The sequence below is a fragment of the Equus caballus genome, chromosome 27 (genome assembly GCF_041296265.1).
Source record: "Equus caballus isolate H_3958 breed thoroughbred chromosome 27, TB-T2T, whole genome shotgun sequence".
NCBI lineage: Eukaryota > Metazoa > Chordata > Mammalia > Perissodactyla > Equidae > Equus > Equus caballus.
In genome coordinates, this window is record NC_091710.1 from 23,673,298 (window position 1) to 23,693,087 (window position 19,790).

Below are 19,790 nucleotides of genomic sequence, written 5' to 3' on the forward strand. Positions count from 1 at the left end.
TCATTTAGCTCCACTATTTCCTTGTTGATTTTCTGTCTGGATGATCTGTCCATTGATGTGAGTGGGGTGTTGAGGTCCCCTACTATTATTGTGTTGTTTTTAACATCTTCCTTTAGGTCTGTTAATAGTTGCTTTATGAATCTTGGTGCTCGTGTGTTGGGTGCATAGATATTTATAAGCGTTATTTCTTCTTGATGAAGTGTCCTTTTGGTCAGTATATATTGTCCCTCTGTGTCTCTCTTTACCTGTCTTATTTTGAAATCCACTTTGTCTGATATAAGAATTGCAACACCTGCCTTTTTTTGCTTGCTATTAGCTTGAAGTATTGTCCTCCACCCCTTCACTCTGAGCCTGTGTTTGTCCTTGAGGCTGAGGTGTGTTTCCTGGAGGCAACAAATTGTTGGATCTTGTTCTTTGATCCATTTTGCCACTCTGTGTCTTTTTATTGGAGAGTTCAATCCGTTTACATTGAGAGTGATTATTGATGCATGTCGACTTAATGCTGTCAATCTGTCACTCATTATCTTGTTTTCCTGCATTTCTTTTCCTGTGTGTTTCAGCCTACCCATTTAATACTGCAATTTCTTATGCTGGGTTTCTTAGATTTTTCCTTATTTATGTTTTGTGACTCTCTTCTGTTTTTTAGTTTAGTGTCTACCCTGGAAGTTTGTATTTAGAATCTCGTGTACAATATTGTCTATTCTCTGGTGGTCTCTTACTTTCTTGGCCTATACTGATTTAGACCCTTTGCCCTTCCCCTCCTAAATAATTATTTTCATTTTTTATTCCAACTCATCTTATGAATTTGTAGTTAGAGTGATAAGATCGTCCTTGCTTTGGTAGTTTCCTTACCTTTATCCTAATGCTATAGTTGAGTATTTGCTATCCTGTTCTGGTTTTATCCATCTGTCTCCCTACTCTGTGGTTTGTGACCCCTTTCTCCCTTTTTTCTTTTTTCAGGTATGAGAGCCTTCTTGATGATTTCCTGTAGTGGAGGGCTTTTAGTTACAAATTCCCTTAACTTTTGTTTGTCTGGAAAAGATTTAGCTTCTCTGTCATATCTGAAGGAAATTCTTGCTGGATAGAGTATTCTTGGCTGAAGATTTTTATCTTTTAGAGCTTTGAATATGTCACTCCATTCTCTCCTAGCTTGTAAGGCTTCCGTAGAGAAATCTGCTGAAAGTCTGATAGGAGCTCCTTTGTAGGTTATTCTCTTCTTTTTTCTTATTTCCTGAGTATTCTTTCTTTGTCTTTCCTTCTTGCCAATTATACTAATATGTGCCTTGCAGTAGGTCTTTTTACATTGACAAATCTAGGAGATCTGAAAGCTTCCTCTACACACATTTCTTCGTCAATCCCTAGATTTGGGAAGTTCTCTTCTATAATTTCATTAAGCACACTTTCTGCTCCATTTTCCTTTTCCACGTTCTCGGGAATTCCTATGATCCTTAAGTTCTTACTCCTCATTGAATCCACTATCTCTTGGAGATTTTCCTCATTTTTTTAATTCTTAGTTCTCTTTCTTCGTCTGTCTGGAGCCATTCAGCCTGTCTATCTTCAATTATGTTAATTTGCTCTTTTATGGTGTCTACATGGGCATTCAGGGAATCTGTATTCTGTTTTATCTGGTCCATTGTGTTTTTCATCTCTAGTAATTCTGTTTGATTCTTCTTTATAATTTCAATCTCTTTTGTGAAGTAACTCCAGAATTCATTGGCTTGTTTCTCTATTTTTCGCTGTACCTCATTGAGTTTTTTTATTATAGCTGCTCTGAACTCATTATCACTTAGTTTACCTAATTCCAAGTCCTGAGGCCTTAATTCTATGTTTTTATTGTTTTCCTTCTGGCCTGGGTCTTTTATAAATTGCTGGATGCTAGAGGAGCAGTTTTTTTGCGTGGTGGTACAATTCGGTTGCAGTTACAGCCTGTTGCCACTAGATGGGGGTCAAGAGCCGCGTGTTCTGAGCTCTCCACCTTTGGGCAAGATTGCAGCTCCCAGTGTGCTTTTCCATGAGGGAGGGGCTGCTATTCTTGTGCACTGATCCGGATTCAGATCAGTTCTGTTCTCTGATCTCCCAAGGCCCTGGGTTTATGGGGTCCCCACACATGGAAACGTTCCCCTGTCAGGGGGTTTCCACTGAACCAGCAGCAGATGTCCTGGACGATCCCCCGGTCGCATGGCCCCTTCCCCGCTCCTTCTTGGACCTGCCTAGCTGGGATCGCAGGCTCCAGGGGAGGGAGCAATGTTCTCTCCTACCCGTTCCAGCTCTGCCAAGGCTGTCAGCAAGGTCTATGTTCTCCGCCTTCTTGGTGTTGTAGGTCTCTAACGTGTTGGCATGAGATTTATTCTCTGAAATTCACTTTTTCCAATCCTTTGTTGTATTTTGGAGGGGAGAGAATCCTGGGTCAGCTCACCCCGCCATTTTGCTCCACCCCTCAACTAATTGATGCTTTTTATCATTATGAAATGTCCCCCTGTATTTTTTGTAATCTATCTTGAACTATATTATATAATCCTTGCTATTAATATAGCTACAATAGTTTTCTTCTTGGTATTGTTTGTATGGCATAACTTTTTTCATCCTTTTATTTTCAATGTTTTTATATTTAAAATGTTTCTCTTTTTGGGGCTGGCCCCGTGGCCGAGTGGTTAAGTTTGCGCACTCTGCTGCAGGCGGCCCAGTGTTTCGTCAGTTTGAATCCTGGGCGCGGACATGGCACTGCTCGTCAGACCACGCTGAGGCAGCGTCCCACATGCCACAACTAGAGGAACCCACAATGAAGAATACACAACTATGTACTGGGGGACTTTGGGGAGAAAAAGGAAAAAATAAAATCTTTAAAAAAAATGTTTCTCTTTTATAAAGTTTATAATTATTATTTTTTAAATCTATTTAGTTTCTCTTCCTTAATTTTTCTTTCCTCCATTTTTCATAATCCATGATGTGATTTTGATTCTTCTAATCTTCTTTATTAGGCTATAAGTGATGCATTCTTTTATTATTGTATCAGTGGTTACCCATGTGATTACAACATGCATCCTTAATTTATTACCTGCTATATTAAATTTGTATTTTTACCATTTCCTGAATAACTCAAGAACATTGAAACTTTAGTCCATTTATGTCCTTCCTGTCATTTGTGCTATTGTCATGTATTTTACCATTACATGTGTTTTTTTCAATCACAGGGGCAATTAGCATTACCATTATAAACAAATGATATTCACTTACATTTACTGACATATTTTCTTTCTCCTTTGTTCTTCATTCTATTTTACATTTTCACAGTTCTATCTTGGAGCAATTTTCTTTCCATTAAAAAAACTATTTTTAGTGTTTCTTTCAGTGCAGGTTTTCTGTCAATGAATTCTCTCCTCTCCACTTGTGAGGAAATGTGTTTATTTTGCTTGTATAGTTGCTGGATATTTCTGCTGGCTATAAAACTCTTGATTGGATATTATTTTCTTTGAGCACTTTAAAGATATCATTCCATTGCCCTATGGTGTCCATTATTTCTTTGGGAGAGATACTTATATGTTATTGAAAAATTACTTTTAAAGTAATATGTCCTTTTTTTCTTGCTGCTTTTTAAATATATTCTCCTTGTCTTTTGTTTTAGCTGTTTGAGTATGGTATGCCTAGGTTTTACTTTCTTTGTATTCATCCTGCTTTGGATTCATAGAGTATTTTGAGACTTTCATAGGCTTTGGAAAATGTCACCCATGAATTCTTCACATATCATTTCTTTCCTAGTCTCTATCTCTGTCTTTCTCTTGGACTTTAATTACATGAATGTTAGACATTTTTAATGGGTCACATTTCTTTAGTTTTCGTTTTTGTATTTTATTTTTGTGCTTCCATCTGGATATTTTCTACTGACCTGTATTTCTGTCCACCAATCATATCTTCTTGTATGTCTAATCTTAAAACATTTCATTGAACTTTTAATAACATATATTTCATTTTTTGTGCTTATAATTTCAACTTGATTATTAGAGATTCTACAGTTCTACTGAAATTGTCCATCATTTTCTCGTTTTAATCATGGTGGTTATACATATTATACTTGGCTTTGTTATTATTCTCTATTTTTATTTGTTTTTTAGTAATTAGATCCTGTTCTTCAGCAATTCTTCTAATTTTTTATTGAAAGTTAGTGTATTAGTTTGCTAGGGCTGCCACAGCAAAGTAACACAAACAACGTGGCTTAAACAACAAAAGTTTATTGTCTCACAGTTCTGGAGGCTAGAAGTCCAAGATTAAGGTGACGGTGAAGTTGGTTCTTCCTGTGAGGGAAGATCTGTGAGAGAAGGATCTGCTCCAGGCCTCTATCATTGGCTTGTAGATGGATGTCTTCTCCTTATGCATCCTCACATGGCATTCTCCCTTTGCGTATGTCTGTATCTAAACTTCCCCTTTGTATAAGGATACTGATCATCTCGGGTTATAGCCCAAACTAATTACCTCATTTTCACTTTATTATCTCTGTAAAGACCCTATCTCTGGATCAGGTCACATTCTGAGGTACTGGAGTTAGGAATTCACATATAAATTTGGAGGGAGGGGAACACAATTCAATCCAAACAGTTGGATGTTGTGTGGGAAAACTCAGAAGCTCTGGATAGTGTCTTTTTTTCCTCCTGTCAGTTTCGTACATTTCTTATTAATTACATTCTAATTTGTTTATGGTTTTTGCTTTATAAGAGGTGTGGATTTTAGGTTTTATTGGTACTATTATATTCTCCTTTATTTCTCAACATATTTGGTTAATAACAAGGGATATTTATTTGTCTATTTATTTATGAAGAAGATTGTCCCTGAGCTAACATCTGTGCCAGTGTCCCTCTCTTTTATCCGTGGGATGCCACCACAGCATGGCTTGATGAGTGGTGTGTATGTCCACATCTTGGATCTGAACCCATGAACTCCAGGCCTCTGAAGAAGAGCATGTGAACTTAACCACTATGCCACTAGGCCACCCCCAGCAAGGAATTTTTAGGGGGCACAATTTTCATGATCACTTTCAGGACCTATACTTCTTTCCAGAGTGCCAATCAATGCATCTTCTCAGAACATATATCTCTTGCAAATAATCTTGTTCTGCTCTAATACAAAGTTAAGGAAATGAAAACTTTTAAATGGCTATTTCTTTTGCTAAAATAATTTTATAAATTTAACCAAATCAATAATTTGATGACTCATATTTTCTGTTATCTTCTCGGGGGTTCTCTAGACACATCTCTGCTCTCTCTCTATCCTCTCCTACCTTCTATTCCAGTAGAGTTTCATTGCTTACATGGAAAAGGAAAGTGAAATGGTACTATTTGTGTTATGGTGTTAGAGTACATTTCTTGTAGTTCTGTCTTTTAAGAGTGTCTCCTCCAATGAGCTTGGCAATTTACCTCCAGGAGGACTGGGAATAAGCAAGCAACAGGTTATCTCAAGTGAGGTGGGCATCTTTGGTATTTGCCTTGGGCATGGTGAAGTGGAGATGTGTGTCTAAGCTAAAAGATAACAATCATCAGGAAACTTTTTTCTCAGAAATGTGAGAAATGGTGAATAGTAGGCATGTGGAGATTCTACCACCTAGTTCTCAATTCAGAATCCTGAGGCTTCAAATATCCACATGAGAAGGGAAGCACATATAATGGTTATATATTATTAGTATTAATTTCATCAATATTTTTAAAGCATAAGTTAGAGAAAACATTATTTAACATATATTACTTACGTGTTATTACTGAAATTTTTTTGGATACTCATGTTGCAGATTGCTTATATTATTACCATAGAAGAAAAACCATATTTTATCCATCTCAAAAAGCAGTAAGTAGTTATTTTATCCTTTCAAATTTTAATTCTTTGGTTTCTTGATTTTTAAAAATAGTTATGAATAGAATCATTTCAATTCAAATGTATATTTGATACCTATATTCATTTGATACCTATTCTATATCCATTATTGAGTTAAGTCCTAGGCATACAAAAGACAATAAAACATGGCTGACAGTTAAAGAATTTATAATACCAGAAGATATATTCAAACACATTAATAAGAGAAATGGAGAATTTTATAGTATGTTATTATGATAAATGTGTAAATGGTATTCTTTGGAAATCAGGGAAGGCTTTTTGGAAGGAGGTAAGAGATGACTTGTAGCTTGAGGCAAGATACCTAGTTAGCTCTGTAAAGAAGTGGGGTAGTAGTGGAGGAATGCTGTTTAGAAGAAATCATGTGCAAAACATGGAGTGAAACAGAGTGGATTCTGTGGTGTGCAAAAAGTCAGTGTGAATTACTAAAGGACATACTTTATGGAAGATTGAAGTAGAAGATTTTGGAAAGGTAGGCAGGAGCCAGGTTGTAGGAGATCTGTAATGCTATGATAAGGATACTGGAAGCCAACAATGTTTTTAAGCATGTACTTATATAGGCCCATTGAGCCTTGCAGGCCATATTTGAGGAGGCAGAAGTAGAGGCGGGGTGTCTAAGTATATGATTATATAATAGTTTAGGTGAGTGATGATGGTGGCTTGAACAACGGCATTGGTCATAGCTCTGGAAAGAAAAAGTCAAAAGACCTTGGAGACAGATTTGATAGAGTGATTGGGAAACAGTGAGGAATCTTGGATAGTTTAGTTGTTGCTTAAGAAAATGGGTAGGTTATAGTGTAATTAAATGAGGAATATGAACACAGAGATATTTATGTGAGGAAGAGGTGAGTTTGGTTTGCAGTGCCTATAAAATGTCCAAGTGGGTTTTTCTACTAGGTATATGAGTATAGGAATTTGTATCTCTGGGGATATTGGCAATAGGGATAAAGATTTAGCAGTAATCAATAGTTTGGCTGTAATTTTTTTTTAAATGAGAGCTTACAGAGTGCATATAGGCTAATGGCTAAAGGCTGAATCCCAGGAAAGACTAATATGCCTGGGATAGGCAGAACAAAAATGAGCAGCCAACATGGAAGGTCAAGCTGGAAGTGTCAGCGAGGTAGGAAGATAAGCAGAAGGGTGATGTGTGATGTAAATTAAGTGATTAGATGAAGTGGCCCCAGTTTCCAAAATTATGCTAGAAGTCCAGTGTAATGATTATTTTAAAATTGTCTTTTGGATTTGAAATTCTGGTGGTTATGAATCTTTTCCAGAGCAGTTTCAAGCTGAATAAGAATTGGCAAGTGGAGAAACTACTCTTTTGACAAAATCTATTCAGAATTAAAAATATATAGGGACTAGCTCGAGTAGGACACGGGGTCAAGGGAGAGTTATTTAGAGTGGTAAAGACTTGATAATAAACTTTTAAATAGTATTGAGACAAAAAAACAGTATAGAGGAAGTTTGAAATTATAGGATTGAAAAAGTATGTGTCTTTAATATATAGCACAGGATGAAATTCATAGCACAACTGTTAAGAGTTTGCTTTGAACAAAAGGAGTAGTCATCCTCTGGAAATAAAGATAAGGAGTGAGGGTGGGTACAGGTGATCTGAAAGTGAGGTGACATGGAGGTTATGTGAGTTGATTGACAGAAGTGGTTTCAAGTTTTTGAATAGTTCTCTAGGAAAATGAAAGAGAATTCTGACCAAAGTTATTGAAAAGAACTTGGTAATTAGCTAGAGTTAGTGAATAAGAATTTATAGTGATGCCAAGAAAATCTGTCTAAGTTCTATCATAACGCTACATTTTAATTTTGAGATTCAGGTTTAATTTCTGGAATCAATGAGCAATAAAGACAAAGATAAGAAAGTTCTATGCTGGAAATTGGGACCTGTGTTATTTCACCATTTGATATTTCTAGCAATTTGGGCTGTTTGTTATCACGCATTTTAGTATTGTACGTCACTATAGTTAAAATGCCTCCTTTAGCACCTAATTTATCGTAAATGACAGAAAAGCATCCGGACAATAGGATATGCCAAGATATTTGGCACTACTTTAAATTCCTCAGTAAAAAGAAAATTTGTATTATGAAGAATAATTTTTTCTATGTTTTCTATTTCACAACTTGAGCATGTTTTTGTGGTTTCTGCCTAGATCATTTCTATCTTCAGTTTCTGTTGTTTATTCTTATGACAAAGATGATACCCAAGGTTCTAAGCCTTTGTTAGCTCAGGTAAGACCTAGAATTTTTACAGATTTCTTATTCTGGATTTTCTTTAAAAATATGAATATTCTGAAATTACTAGAATATTATTTTTCATATTCACTAAAATCGAATAACCTGGACTAGTTCTTATTTTTACCTGGCACCACTTCATTGGGCAATTGCCATTCACATTAAAGTCCTAAGGTAGCTAAAGTAGTAAATATAAATGACACATCTGGGGGATGTCTATTTTTAAAATAAGTTATCCATTTCTTTTTCTTTGTGTATTTTTTTCCAGATGGATTGCAATTACCATGGATATGTTGCAGGTTTTCCAAATTCTCTTGTGTCTCTCAACACTTGTTCAGGACTCAGGTTGTAGCCTATTTAAAAATATTTTATTTGCCAGTATTAGACCCTGCAGGTCTATAAGTTGGTCCTCCCTGTATCTTTTCTAGTTCTGCAGTCACTGTGTTATTCCCGTTCCCTAAGGAGTAAACCAGAATTACTGATAAAATAGAGTTGGTCACCCTGGCAGCATCTGTTCCTGATGGGAGGCTACTTGTTGATTCTGATGGGATAAGCTGCTTGAGGCTTTGAACAATCTTGACTGTAGGAGGGGGTTGATTGGTCCATACTTCTATAGTTTTCCCAAATTCTTTATGTTTTTACTCATTTCTTAATTTCCTAGAATGAGTGACAGCTGTAAAATGTCTGAATCTGATAGACACTTTGGGTCTACTCTCAGTTGTTTGTAGGCAGGTAGTACCTCCAATTCAGCCCACACACAAATGATTTGGGACACTATGTGTCAGGGGAGAGTTAGGTGTCTTAAAAAGAAGAAAGGGACCTGATACTAATGAAGAGTGCCTATACATCCTATAGGCTGGTTTAGAAAACGTGTACCCTAGAGGCAAGGGTCATAGCTTGTTAAAGCACGTGAATCCATTCCACTAACATGCTTTCTTTAAGATAATCAAAACATTTCCCTTAGAATATTTGTAATATAAAGCAATACATATCCAATGGTATTACTGGTCCAGTTCTCAGGTAACACCTCAAAGAATAAAGAGATAAAGTAGAAAAAATAAGGTAACTTTAAACGTGAAAAAAAAATCTGGCCAAAATTTCTTATTAGAATATTAGATTATAGTTTTGGTAGAATCATTTCAGACTTCTTTTGATTATCTTAACATTCAGGGGAACATTGCAGATTAAAAACATCTCATATGGAATCGAACCAGTGGAGGCTATATCAGGATTCGTGCACATGATTTATAAGGAAAAAAATGATAACGCTAATATTCGTCTCTTAGGAGAAGATGAAACTTATAGCCGTAATTCAGAGTTTCAAGTCAGAGAAGGTTCAAAAGTAAGTGTTGACTTTCTAATTTTAACTTATTCAGTATAATTTTGTGAAACAAAAAATACTTTCAGAGCAAAATTTTGTGACTTAGAATCATAAAATTACTTTACTTTTTCGTGAGGGCCCTGTATAAATTTTAAAATGGGTAGAGAATGAAATTAAGTTCTTTGTTATGCTTGTTATTAGATTATAAAGTCTAGCAAAAACTTAGGTAATTAATCTTAGAAATGAGTATGTGAATATAGGATTAAAGAAAGCAAAAGATAATAATGTTCACATGTGGGTTTGGGTAATTAGTGTAAATTATTCATTTTCTTCAATTACTCTGATAATTTAGGTGAAAATATTATGTGATCTGGATTTCTAAGTTAAATCATTGTTTCATGAGAGTTCAGAAATGAATATCAGTGGCTTACATAAGGTACATGTAAGGCAAAGTGATGAGCTCCTCCTCCTGAAAGACCTATAAATTGCCATCAGTAAGATACCTGGCTCTCCTGAGCTGCCATTGACCGTACACTTCAGTAATATTTTTCTAAACTCTATTGTTTGCCAAAAGTAGTTTCCTAATAAGTTGTAGCAGAATATCTTTCCATGTGTAGTTACTGTGAAAATTATCACAAGACTAAAGAAAGAAAAGCTTTATGTTATAAACTTTCAATTTGTTATAAAAATTCAATTTTCAATTTCAGCTGTTGCTAATCAAAAGATACCTGAATTCTTATCTAGCTTGAAATGTCATTGAAAATTCTTATTAACCTCAGACACCTTTTAGACTGGAATTTTCTGAATAGTAGCTAAATTTTGTATTTGACACAGCCTTGTTATGTAATTAGTAGCAACGTGTCTCTCAGTTTATCTCTGAGGATAAATTTTAATACAAGGTAAATTTTTGGAAATTCCTCAGGACCCATGTTGTGTGTTTTTCAGAGAACTGAATCGTTTAAGTCATTCCCTCGATATCTTGAAATGTATATTGTTGTGGATAAAAATCTGGTAGGTCCTTTTTATGTATTGTTATTTTTAAATGATTTAATATTTGTCTTTTAACTTTATTTCAATGATGTAATAAGAATTTTAAACCTTTTTTGTTTTTTGATAAATGTTTATTTTGCTTTTACAATTAATAAATGCTTAAAAATTGTGAATAAACTAAGTTTTTGTTAATTCACTTATTTTTAGTATAAGATCTCTCTAATTGCTTTTGTAAGCGGAAGCATATTTTCATTTTCTAAAGCTTGTCAGCTATTTTTCTTTTTTTCAAAAAAAGGGCTACATCCTAAATGAAAGTACAGATTAAAGTTCCTCCAAACCCTCAACCCCGACATGCACCAATAATATTTAACTGCTTCGGCCTAATTGGAAGGGTAGTCTACAAAAATAAATAATGCCACTTCTTTCAAGCAAAGGGAGAAAACAAGTTTTCTGTTTTGTTCTCAGTTCTAGGTAAATGAAATGACAGCAAAACAAACGAAATTCTCATATTGAGGATTCATGACTAAATGTCAGATCTTGTATGAGTTAAGATTTTGAATTTATAAAACATAGGTGGTTAGGAGATTCTAAGCTATAAGGCAACATTTGTTCCAGGTTGGTAAAATCCAAGGGCACCTGGTGGAAGCAGATAGTAGTTCTGGAGAAATGCATCTTCAAGGAGGATTCTCATAGATTAATATCAGCCATATATGAGCTCAAAATCTGGAGGAAAATTAGCCACCGTGAACAAGGATTAGCAAAACAAAAAATGATAGATTTAGATCCAGAAAACCTTCAGATATAAAATTTTAAGATAAGTTACAAAATAAACATATTATTTCTGATAAGGGAATTTGTTTCTTCCAGAAACAGGGAAGCTGAGCTAAATGTTGGCAGAGTTAACAAAAATTGAAGTGTATGGCTCACTAAAGAGTCAGAGGGTTTTATAGTATAGCTATGTTGACTCAGTACAAATCCAGTGCATACTCTGAAATCATATTCCTGTAAAAGTACAAAGCAATTAGAAGTAGGAAAGCAGAATTTCAAGTGTAATCAATCAACAAAAAGAAGGAAATAAAGGAAAATAAAAACATTATACATTAAGCATTTGTTTCGTAAATGTGGGGCAAATTTAAAAGCTGAGGTTAAGATAAAAGATTTCAACTCATATATACAGTTATTTAGATGTAGATGGACAAATTACTGCAATTAAAAAACAAAGATAAAGATCCATTAAAAGCAAAGACAGAGATTACCATGCAAGACAAACACACATACATGCACATGTTCTGCTTGCAACTGATGTATCTAAAATATGGCACTTATGAAAGTAAAAGATTGTGAAAATATACCATAAAAACAAAAGCTCTAAAACCTTCTTTAGCTAGCTTAATATTAGACGAAGTAGACTTTAAGATAAGTGTATCTATTACTGCATAGCAAACTACTCCAAAATTCAGTGGCTTAAACCAGTAACCATTTTTTTATTTGGTTGGGAGCCGAGAGAGCTTTTTGGACTTTTATCAATCTCAGACCCTTTTAAGTCTAATTTGGTAGCCTTTTAATGATACAGCTATCTTAAAAACTTTGTTGGCTTTCTCTCTGTTTTCTTTTTACTGGATTACTTTTTAACTCCTTCTTTCCTCACGGAGAAAATGTTCTTTATTAAGATTTCAGAGGTATAGGGATACACTTAAAGAGGTACCAATTACTTAATTGAAACTATCCATTGCCGTGTGGTTACCAGTGGCAGACGTGAGGAGTGGCTGTGGCCTTGGTGAAGCCCAATGGGAAGGTTGCTGCGAAGTTCCCCCAGCGTCCTTGAAATAGCCCACCAGTGGGAAGTTACCCATTTCTCTAATTATTTTCTAGTCAAGATGTACCTTTTGTTGTATTTCATAGTAAACTAGATTTAGCAGTTATACATACACAGTTTAGAGTCAGATCTAGGATTGTTTCCTAATTTTGTGCATTAAACTGTGTAATCATTTTTTTTATTCTGGTAAAAATCATAACATTAAATTTGCCATCTTAACCATTTTAAAATGTACAGTTCAGTAGTCTTAAGTCTATTCACATTATCGTGCTACAGATCTCTGGAACATTTGCCTTTTGGAAACAAACTCTGTGCCTACTAAACACTAATTTCCCCATTTCCTTCCCTCCAGCACTTGGCAAACACCTTTCTACTTTCTGTTGCTATGATTTTGACTAATTTAGATAATTTATATGAATGCAATCATACAATATTTGTCCTATTGTGACTAGCTTATTTTGCTTAGCATAATGTCCTTAAGTTTCATCCATGTTGCAGCATGTGACAGTATTTTCTTCTTCTTTAAGACTGCATAATATTCCATTGTATGTTTATACCACCTTTTCTTTATCCAGTCACCTATTAATGGACATTGGGCTTTCTTCTACTTCTTGGCTGTTGTGAATATTGCTGCAAGGAACATGGATGTGTAAATATCTTTTTGAGATCTTGCTTTGAATTTTTTTAAGTATATACCCAAAAGTCAGATTGCTGGAACATATGGTAAATCTATGTTTACTTATTTGCAGAACCACCATACTGTTTTCCGAAATGGCTACACCATTTTACAACCCGACCAACAGTGCTCAGGGCTTCTAATTTCTCCTCACTCTCACCAACACCTGTTACTTTCTGTTATTTTGATAGTGGCCATCCTAATGGCTGTGACGTGATATCTCACTGTGGTTTTGATTTGTGTTTCTCTTATGATTGGTGATGTGAGTGTCTTTTCATACACATGTTGGCCATTTGTGTATTTTATTTGTGGAATTGTCCATTCCAAGTCCTTTGTCCATTTTTAAATTGGATTACGTGGTTTTCACTGTTGCCAAGTTGTAGGAGTTCTTTATATATTCTATATATTAACCCTTGTAAGATATATGTTTTGCAAATAACTCCTTTCACTCTGTAGCCTGACTTTTCACTCTGTTGATTGTTTCCTTTGATGCATAAAAGTTTTTAAGTTTAATGTAATCTCATTTGTATATTTTTACTTTTTTTGCCTGAGCTTTGGGTGTCATATCCAAGAAGACATTGCCAAATCCAATCTCCTAAAACTTTTCTTTCATGTTTTCTGCTAGGTTTTATATTGAGGTCTTTAATAAATTTTGAGTTGACTTTTGTATATGAGTTAAGGTAAGGGTCCAACTTAATTCTTTTGTGTTAGAGATTCAGTTTTTCCAGCACCACTGTCATCCCATTTTATCCTGGCCTGAAAACTTTCTGGTGAATCATTTGCTGCTAGTCTTATGGGGTTTCCGTTGTATGTGATTTCTGCTGCTTTCAAAATTCTTTCTTTGTCTATGACTTTAGAATATTTAATTATAATGTGTCTCATTGTAGCCCTATTTGGGTTCAACCTATTTGGGATCTTTAGGGCTTCATGGATCTGGAGGTCTATTTCTTTTCCAAGATTTGGCAAATTTTCAGCTGTTATTGCTATAAATATACTTTATGTTCTTTTTTCTCTTCTGCATCTGGTTTCCCATATTATGGATATTTTTTCTTTTTCTTATTTGTCATAGGTCCTATAGGTTTTCTTCACTCCTTTTAATTCTTTTTACTTTTGCTCCTCTCAATGGATAATTTCAAATTCCCTGTCTTACAGATCACTGATTCTTTCTTCTGCATGGTCACATCTGCTGTTGAAGCTCTCTATTGAATTCTTCAGTTCAGTCATTGTATTTTTCAGCTCTAGGATATCTGTTTTTTTTTTTCTTTTAATGGTTTCTATTACTTTGTTGAACTCATTTTGTTCATGAATTGATTTCCTAATTTTGTTTAGTTTTGAACATATTCTTGTAGTTTACTAAGCTTATTTAGATGATTATTCTGAATTCTTTGTCTGACAGTTCATAGATTTCCATTTCATTAGGGTCAGTTATTGGAGCTTTGTTAGTTTTCTTGGGTGATGTCATATTTTCCTGATTTCTTGTGATCCTTGATTCCTCACATTGATATCTGCACATTTGAGTAAGCTATCTCCATTCCAGACTTTACAAGTTTGCTTTGGCAGAGACAATCCTTGTTAATCCTTAACAAGTTAATTCAGCTTAACTTGGGACTCTGGCAGTGTCAGCTGGTAGTGTCGTTGGGCAGGTGGGGTTTGCTATCAGGGTGTATTTTTGGATGAGGCTACTTCATGAGCTCTGAGGTTTGGGGTAGGGTGCTGCTGGCTGAGAACAGTTGTATAGGACTGCTGGCTTAGTTCCCTGTCCACGTGAGGCTGTAGGATGGGCTTTGCAGTTCCCTGGATTCTCTAGTTAGGCTTCCTAGATGCTCAAGACTGAGTCTATACTCAGCAGGAGGTGGGGCTATGAATTAGCTATTATACCTTAGTGTGGCAGCAAAATGAGCCCTGTAGCCTCCACAGCTTATGTGTAAGGACCCAAGACAGGAAACACTCTGCACTGAATTCCCTGGCCAGATGGAGCTACCAGTTGTACTCTGCAAATGTAGAAAGCTGTACCCTGTGTTTTTATTCAAGTGCCGCTGTAAACAGTGCTATAGGATGGGCTTTGCAGCATCCAGTGTACTCTGATAGGTTCCCTGATCAGATGGGCTGAAGGATATAGTCAGCCGTAGGATGGGCTATGAATTAGTTTTCCTGCCTGGGAAGGGCCCCCATACAGGTCTTAATTCTGGTCAGTCTTTTGTTTGAGGATCGAATTAGACAAAATTATGCACCAAGTTTTCTGGCCTGATGAGCCACCATTCTAGCTCTGCAGATGAGTGGGACCACTGCTTGGGCTGTTCGGTAAAGTGCTGCTAATTGGAGCTGCAGAATGGGCTACACAGATTCCCAGAGCTCCAGCTAGGTTTCCTGGTCGGGCTGGGCTAGAGGCTGTATTCAGCTTTGGATGGGGCTGTAAATTAGTTTCCTGCCCAGTTTGTACTGTAGAATAGGCCCCGGACCAGAAATGCTCTTTGTTTGTGGATCAACTCAGACAGAACTACATCTTAAGCTCCCTGGCCAGTCAGGGCCACTGTCTTGGCTCTGCAGATGCAGAGTCACTGGCTGGGCTCTCCACTCAAGTGCCACTGCAATCAAGGCTGCAGGGTGGGCTGTCGAGATTCCCAGGAGTTCTGGTTAGCAGGGTTGGAGGCTGTATTTGGGGATGAGCAGGGCTACAGATTACCTTCCCTGCCCAAGAATATTATATATTTGACAGTAGATATTGCATATCATTAGATATGAAACATAGATATTATGTCATATATATGTATAGACAGTTATTAAATATGTCATATAGATATTATATATTAGGTATTATTGAATTAATATTAAATTTTTTGGACATGATAATTGTATAGTGGGAAAACAGGAGAAAATCCTTATTCTTACAAGCTACATCTGAGATATGTGCAACTTGCTATCAAATAGTTCAGCAAAATGAACAATGCATGCCCCGATCCACATCCATATACAGATTAAGATATATAGAAAGAACTAAATGTGGCAAACATTAATAATAACTTAATCTAGGTGAAGGATGTAGGGATAGTCTGAAAACTTTCAATTTTCTGTAGGTTGAATTTTTTCAAAATAAAAAGTAAATGCTATTTGCCAAAATTAATGAATCCTTAAAGCGGGTGAATTTCAGTGTATATAAATTATACTTCAATAAAGTTGACCTAAAAGCTTTAGAGTAGGGTAGCCACAAATAAACATGCATTTCAAAAAATTATTTAAATAGGCTTTTATCATTAAGTCAAAAAGAAAGAGAAATGCACTGCTGCATCCAATAAATTGATAGGGTGTGGTGTTGCCTCATTTACGTAGCCATATTCAGCATCTTCCTAGTAAGCATTATTAACTATTTTGGAAAAAATACTTAAACCTTGATGAATCCTCAAAATTTTTGATTTTCATCTTCCGACCAATTAAGGTCTTCTTGTCCAGGTAGGTCTAGTTGATAAAAATGAAGAAACTTGTTTTAAAATGTTTAAACATATCTGAATATACAATGTTAAATGTATAACCTTGAAATCATCACAGAAAAAACCCCCAAAATATTCTCATATAATATAGCAAAAGTCAAAAGGAAACACTGTGAAGACATGAATAAGAAAATAGAAACTTATGGGTCAACTTTATTGATTACAATAGTGTGAGAGAGTTAAATATCCCTATTAAAGTGCTAAGAATCTCAAATTAGATGACATTTATGAGACAACTTAAAACAAAATGGCAGTGTTAGGTATAAAACATTTATTAAAAGACCAACAAAAATGTGCCAAGGTTAGTAATCAAAGAGAAAATCAGGATGACATTACTAATAGATCAAGTAAGATTCAGGATAAAAAGTCTTAAGTAGAAGAATGGGAGGGATATATTATATTGAAAAATACAATTCAAATTAAAGGTGTATTTCTAATAGTAAACATTTAGTTGCCAAGTGTGTTATGAAGAAACTAGAAAAACAAAACTTTTAGGAATACTCCAGAGAAACTAGCAAAACCCAAAACTATAGTGGAACACAGTAAAGCATTTCTTTTAGCCTTTAAGAGATAGACAAATAATAAATGCTAACACATAAAGATCAAATTATTTATCAGCTTGCTTTACTAGACACTTATTGACCTTTGTGGCTTATGAATGGGTGCCATATACATTCAAATGTCTATAGATATCTGTGGAAAATGTATAGCAAATGTATGCAAAGGTAGTCATCTCTAGGTCACAAGGAAAACATCCATAATTTTGTAAAAGTAAAATCTTATATGCCAAAACTCTATCACAATATATTAAAACAATAAGGAATAAAAAGAGATAAGGCAAAAAATAATAAAATGAAAAATTTTAAATACTGTTATGAGTAACTTTTTCAATGTTGAAAAAAAACCCAGTTATAAACTATTTAGAAATTAATGAATTGTATACAATATTTCAAAATTTAGAGAGTTTGTATTAATCAGGACAGGCAAGGTTTTGCTATGGTAATAAATAAGTGCAAAATCTTAGTGGCTAAACACAGTTTATTTTTCGTTCATGTGACATCAGCCATGGGTCTGGGTGACTCTCCAGAATGGCTGTCTTCTATGTGTTGGCTCACCACTCCAGAATGCCTAGATTTTTTTTGGCATTTCCATGTGCATAGTTTCTTTTCTGATTGCCAAGCCAACAGAAAAGCAGACCCAAAGGGATATGAGCCACGATAAGGAAATACTTCCCCTTAGAAGTGACATTCATCACTTTTGCCCTCATTTCATCGGCCAAAGTAAATCACCTGGCCCATGCCTTTCTTTAAAGAGGAAGAGTTCCTGAACTAGAAGATAACTGAATGTTGGTAAATAGGGATAATGCCTACCACAGAGGATAGTACCAAAACTAGACACAGAGGAAACTCATATTTTTGAAAGAATTTGCTATTAGGAAAGTAGGAATGAAAAATGTATAAATGAAGCTTTCAATGTAAAGTTTTAAAGCTGTAAAACAAGAGAAATATAAGGAGAATGGGCAATAATTAATAAGCATAAGTTGATGATAAACAGAAACATTAAAATGGATAAGTGAATTCAAGAGCTGGTTTATTGAAAAAAATAGGTAGAAAGTATAATTAAGCAAAAAGGAAGAAAACATGTTATGATGTTAAAAAGGATGAAGATGATATAACCATGGCCTTGGAGAAGATTCAAACAAACACAGATTTGATGAATTCTCCAAAGGAGATAAGAATTTAAATGAAATCATCACATTGTACACCTTAAACTTACACAATGTTGTATGTCAATTATATCTCAAAAAGGTGGAAAAAAATAATTTGAATGGATCAGTTGCTAGTGTTTGGTATAGATCATTTTAAAGGAGAGTTCTTTAAAATGTTTCAGGAAGACACAATTCATATGCTAATATAATTCTAGGATATAGGAAAAATATGCAACAATTTTAGGTAATGCTCTAATATTCACTAAACATTTCATTTGCTCAATTATGCAAAGTGTGTGTGCACACACATGAGCAACAGGCCCATTTTTCTTAAAGCTACAAACTTCTAAACAAAATATTATATTATTTTCCATAGTATATTAGTGAATGTAATGATGGTTTAATATTAAGTAATATATCAGCGAAATGTATTGCATCAATAAGTCAAAACACGAAAATCATTTGGTATGCTTCAAAAAGACTTTTGATAGTAGCTCAACTCTATTTTTTATAAAAGCTTTAGTATATAGGGAGATTTAGAACTATGTATTTCTCAACATGATCCAAAATACTTATCTTAAACTGAACAGCACTTACTGATGAAATATTTGAGGTCTTCCAATGAAAAATCAGGAGCAAAGCTCATATTGTGCTGACATTTTTAAGCATTAGACAAAGAAACAGCTTATTGGAATAAAGAAGAAGTTAGATGTTAAGTTGCTCCGTGGTGTGAAAGGATGTATCTGAATATAGTATCCAGGATCACTATAACAGTGAGCCTCTCGGGGCTGGCCCCGTGGCCGAGCGGTTAAGTTCGCGCGCTCCGCTGCAGGCGGCCCAGTGTTTCGTTGGTTCGAATCCTGGGCGCGGACGTGACACTGCTCATCAAACCACGCTGAGGCAGCGTCCCACATGCCACAACTAGAAGGACCCACAACAAAGAATATACAACTATGTACCGGGGGCCTTTGGGGAGAAAAAGGAAAAAATAAAATCTTTAAAAAAAAAAAAAAAAAAAAACAGTGAGCCTCTCATTCTAGATTTCCCTTTGTTATGCATGTATTTTTTGGTCTGTGATTATATGTATTATTTTAGAAATAACTATATTTTGAAATACCACGTTAAAAAATTTATGATTCAATTTTCATAAACAATAAGTAATGCCCAAGTTGAGTGCATGAAACATTGTTTAAAATCATTTTATTAAATGTCTTTATTATATAAATTAAATTTCTAATTAATTAATTAATTTGCTGAGGAAGATTTGCCCTGAGCTAACATCTGTTGCCAGTCTTCCTCCGTCTTGTATGACAGCTGCCACCACAGCATGGCTACTGACAGATGAGTGATTTAGGTGCACTCCTGGGGCCACCAAAAAAGAACCTGGGCCACAAAAGAAGAACACGCTAAATTTAACCACTAGGCCTCCGGGCCTGTCCCTGTTTATGTTTTTAAATAAATTATTATTGATAGTCATTATTGGTTTCCAGGATTTCAATTGGAATGTGGCCCCATAGCTATTTTAGAATATAGCACATTATATGTGTAAGGGGTATATGATATATTAGTGTCATCCACTAGTCTTAAAAATAATTTATCTTTTTCAGTTTGATTACATGGGCTCTGATATAAAGGCTGTAACACAGAAGATTATTCAGATAATTGGCTTTGTTAACGCA

General features: G+C 35.0%; 1 protein-coding gene across 42 annotated transcripts in view; it reads left to right on the forward strand.

The window, feature by feature from the left end:
* Positions 1–19,790, forward strand: part of LOC100630731 (disintegrin and metalloproteinase domain-containing protein 5) — a 212,597-nt gene that overhangs the window by 11,379 nt on the left and 181,428 nt on the right. For 17 of the 42 annotated variants that reach the window (XR_011433233.1, XR_011433232.1, XR_011433234.1 and 14 more), the window contains exons 3-8: positions 5,774–5,829; positions 8,034–8,112; positions 8,384–8,460; positions 9,286–9,457; positions 10,382–10,447; positions 19,719–19,790. Coding sequence is in view for 18 of the 42 variants with exons in the window: in XM_070253015.1 (XP_070109116.1) it covers positions 5,774–5,829; positions 8,034–8,112; positions 8,384–8,460; positions 9,286–9,457; positions 10,382–10,447; positions 19,719–19,790 (522 nt within the window). In the remaining 24 variants the exon portion in view is untranslated. The remainder of the gene's footprint in view (positions 1–5,773; positions 5,830–8,033; positions 8,113–8,383; positions 8,461–9,285; positions 9,458–10,381; positions 10,448–19,718) is intronic. The other 25 variants (XR_011433236.1, XR_011433242.1, XR_011433245.1 and 22 more) reach the window with 5 other exon arrangements.